The sequence below is a fragment of the Trypanosoma cruzi genome, genomic scaffold (genome assembly GCF_000209065.1).
Source record: "Trypanosoma cruzi strain CL Brener 1047053516363 genomic scaffold, whole genome shotgun sequence".
Lineage (NCBI taxonomy): Eukaryota > Euglenozoa > Kinetoplastea > Trypanosomatida > Trypanosomatidae > Trypanosoma > Trypanosoma cruzi.
This window is the reverse complement of record NW_001849418.1, coordinates 43,771-46,876: the sequence shown is the minus strand read 5'-3', so window position 1 is coordinate 46,876 and position 3,106 is coordinate 43,771. Positions and strand designations below refer to the sequence as shown.

General features: G+C 42.5%; 2 protein-coding genes across 2 annotated transcripts, besides 8 other annotated features; both read left to right on the top strand.

Annotated features, from left to right (window-relative positions):
• Window positions 1–3,106: a sequence feature (heterozygous, non-Esmeraldo-like haplotype).
• Window positions 82–136: a sequence feature (A-rich).
• Window positions 263–288: a microsatellite.
• Window positions 780–801: a sequence feature (AT_rich).
• Window positions 845–867: a sequence feature (AT_rich).
• Window positions 919–947: a sequence feature (AT_rich).
• Window positions 980–1,000: a sequence feature (AT_rich).
• Window positions 1,146–2,264, top strand: Tc00.1047053403875.10 (D-alanyl-glycyl endopeptidase-like protein, putative; the record flags this gene model as incomplete). Its single annotated transcript, XM_797800.1, has 1 exon — window positions 1,146–2,264. One exon carries the CDS (start codon window positions 1,146–1,148, stop codon window positions 2,262–2,264), a length of 1,119 nt encoding a protein of 372 aa, XP_802893.1.
• Window positions 2,427–2,487: a sequence feature (T-rich).
• Window positions 2,696–3,106, top strand: Tc00.1047053403875.19 (hypothetical protein, conserved; the record flags this gene model as incomplete). Its single annotated transcript, XM_797801.1, has 1 exon — window positions 2,696–3,106. A coding segment is annotated over one exon (411 nt), but the record flags the coding sequence as incomplete, so codon positions are not given.

Genomic DNA, 3,106 nt, shown 5'->3' with positions numbered 1-3,106 from the left:
CCCCCCCCCCCCCAAAAAATAATAATAAAAAAAGGCAGGGAAAAACAGAAGGGGGGGGGGAAGAGGGGGGGGAAATCACGTAAAAAAAAAAAAAGAGGAAGAAAAAAAAAAAGACGGAAACAAACAAAAAAGGAAATAATAATAAAACGACGCGTTTGATGCAAAGTCCCGGCGGAGAGAAATGAGAGAGAAGGAGTCGGCACATCCCCCGTAAACAAAAAATAACATGCATGAAATGAGGAAACGTGAGAATTTCCTTCGGTTTTTTTTTTTTTTTTTTTTTTTTTTGAAGGAAAAAAAAAAAAAAACGGAAAGAAAGAGAGTAAAAATGATGGGATGAATGGTAAATAATGAAACAAGCGGTAAACGATGCATATTGGTCTGCCTGCATGTATATATTGCAACGTGTATGTATGTATGGTATGTATACACTGCCCTATGTGACGTGTACCATGATCGTGAAGCAATTCGCATCAAATGTTGATTCTTCAGGGATGTTTTTTTTTTCTTTTTTTTTTTATTGAAAAGAGAGAGAAAAAAAAAAGGAAAAATGTTCATTGTTGTTATGAGTGATTACTTCTCTCTTCTTCTTCTTTTTTTGTTGTTTTATTGTACTCTTCCAGGGCTTTAGGTTTTGTTGTCGTCATTGCTATTATGATGGAGGCAACACTATTATATGGAGTGCAGTCCCCTTGCCTTTTTTTTTTTTTTCTTTTATTATCCATGCGTTAACGTCTGGATCTCTCTTTTTTTTTTTTTTTTTTGATTGATTGAATGGGAATTTAAAAAAAAAAAAAATTTGGGTGAATTTTGAGAGGTGCAATAGACAACAACAACAAAATAGTTATTTTATTTTATTTTTTTTTTGTGGGAGAGAAGCATGTCTGCTTCCACTGGCGCCTGCCATGCTGTAAACAGAAAAAAAGTAAATATAAAAAAAAAAAAAAGGAAGATGTGAGGGGTGGTGAAGATGGGGAGGTAAAAATAAAATAAAAATTATGTGGGATTTTTGTGTGGAAGGGGGGAAAAATGAACCCACGCAGAATTAACCGGAGAAGAAGAGGTGGGGATCGCATGTGCACTGCAATGCCGACTAACCCCCTTTTTCTTTCCCTCCCTTTTTCTCTCTTTTTCTCTGTTGTGTAATGTGTCGCTTGAATCACGCACCTTTTTTTTTTCTTTTCTTCTTTTGGTTGGTCCTTTTATTTATTTATTTGTGTGGTCTTCTTTGCGTCGTCCAGGAGTGTGTATTAAGGCGCCACGGGGAGAGGTGGATGAGAAAGCGTAGCACGCCAGCGAAACAACAAAAACAAAGACGACAAGAGGAAGAAGAGGGGGAAAAAAGGGAAAAAATGATTGAGGGAGTGGAACTTTCTGAGGATATATTTGAAGAATTAAAAGAAGAGGCATGCACCAGGAATATGTTACCTCATGGGGCAAGGATGCGAACGAGTAAAAAATCTTGGTTTTTTACGGGATTACCAACATGGTTTTATTCACTGTCGCACTTCTTTGTTGCACTTGGTATATGGGGTTTCATTACGTGCATGGTGTTATTTCTGCTTACAACTTCTTTAAGAAGTAAAGAATCGAGAACTTCCGTGGCAAAAACGGGTGATGATTTCCTTCCAGAGGGATGTCGTAAGGGGTGTGACACGACATTTGGGGCCATTCTTGGCACTGTAAATGGTGTAGTGAGCTACAGCAACTGCAACTCCTCGACCTGCACTTCTAACTTGTGGCATCCAATGTCATCACTTTTGGCTCATGGTGATCATAATAATGAAAACAGATGGAATACCACCAACAGAAGCGGATTGGAATGGCAATGTGTGGAGTTTGCAAGGCGGTATTGGATGCTTCGTGGAACTCCCGTGCGTGCAACGTTTGACTCAGTGGTCGGAGCTGCCGACATTTGGGCACTGAACTTCGTGCGGCTCCTTGACGGCTCTAAAACGCCGCTGCTTAAATACCCCAACGGCCTCCCACGCCGTGATGGCGGCTCCGCCCCGCGTGCCGGCGACCTGCTGATATACCCGCGTCAGCGGGAGGATTTTCCGTTTGGACACGTCGCCGTCGTTGTCGGTGTGACGAAGAACTCTGTTCTCGTTGCAGAGCAGAACTGGGACAACAAGATGTGGCCCGGACCGTACCACAACCACTCCCGCGAAATTCGCATGCTGTACAGCCCCATCCATGACGCCTACAACATTACGGAGGAGGAAAACATCATCATTGACGGGTGGATGAGGTACACCACGTAGCAGGACATGCGCTGTAAAGCGGAAGAAGGGGGACTCTTCCACGAAAAGAAGCTTTTTCTTTAATTTTATTTCCCCACGTGTGCGAAGTGACTATGCTTGTTTCAATGCCGTGAGCTTTTTGAACAACAGAGAGATTCGATTGGCAACGGGAAGCGAATGCTGTTTTTTTTTTTTTTTTTAGTATATTTATATTTCCTTTTTTTTTTTTTTTTTAATTTTCTTTCTCAAAGAACAGAGAAAAAACAAACAACAAACAACAACAAAAAAGGGGTATGAACGAATTAAATTGGCGGAGAGGATGGGTGAATTTAATATTGTCTTTTCTTTTCCCTTTTCCTTGTCTGCATGTGGTTTTTTTTTTTTGTTTTGCTGGCAGGAATATACATACATACATATAGATATAGATTTTTATTAGTGTTGGGACGCCGGCGATGAACTCCGCCGTGAACGCCTCTCCTTCAGTGACGGTGTCGAATTTGTCTGCACCCCCGCCGAATGAGTGCACCCCGATGCTGCGGACACGTCCAGGGCCGATGGAAACGGAGCCGATGCTGCGGCGGGAGGGGCAGGATGAGATGCCCTTTTGGGAGCGTGTTTCCTCCCCACTTCACCCGGTGTTTCGTAAGGTACAGGAGCACTGCCATTACGAGTGGGTGGCGGCGTTGCTTTCTGCCATCATGTTATTAACTCTTTTTGTTTTTATCTTTTATTTAGACACATCGCCCAGGCCAGAGCACTGTGTGACGCCGTTTGGGTACCTCTTGGGGGAAAGTAGGGGCGTAAAAGCCTTTAGCAACTGCAACAGGGATTATCGAAACGTGGAGGAACACTTTGTGCTTGTC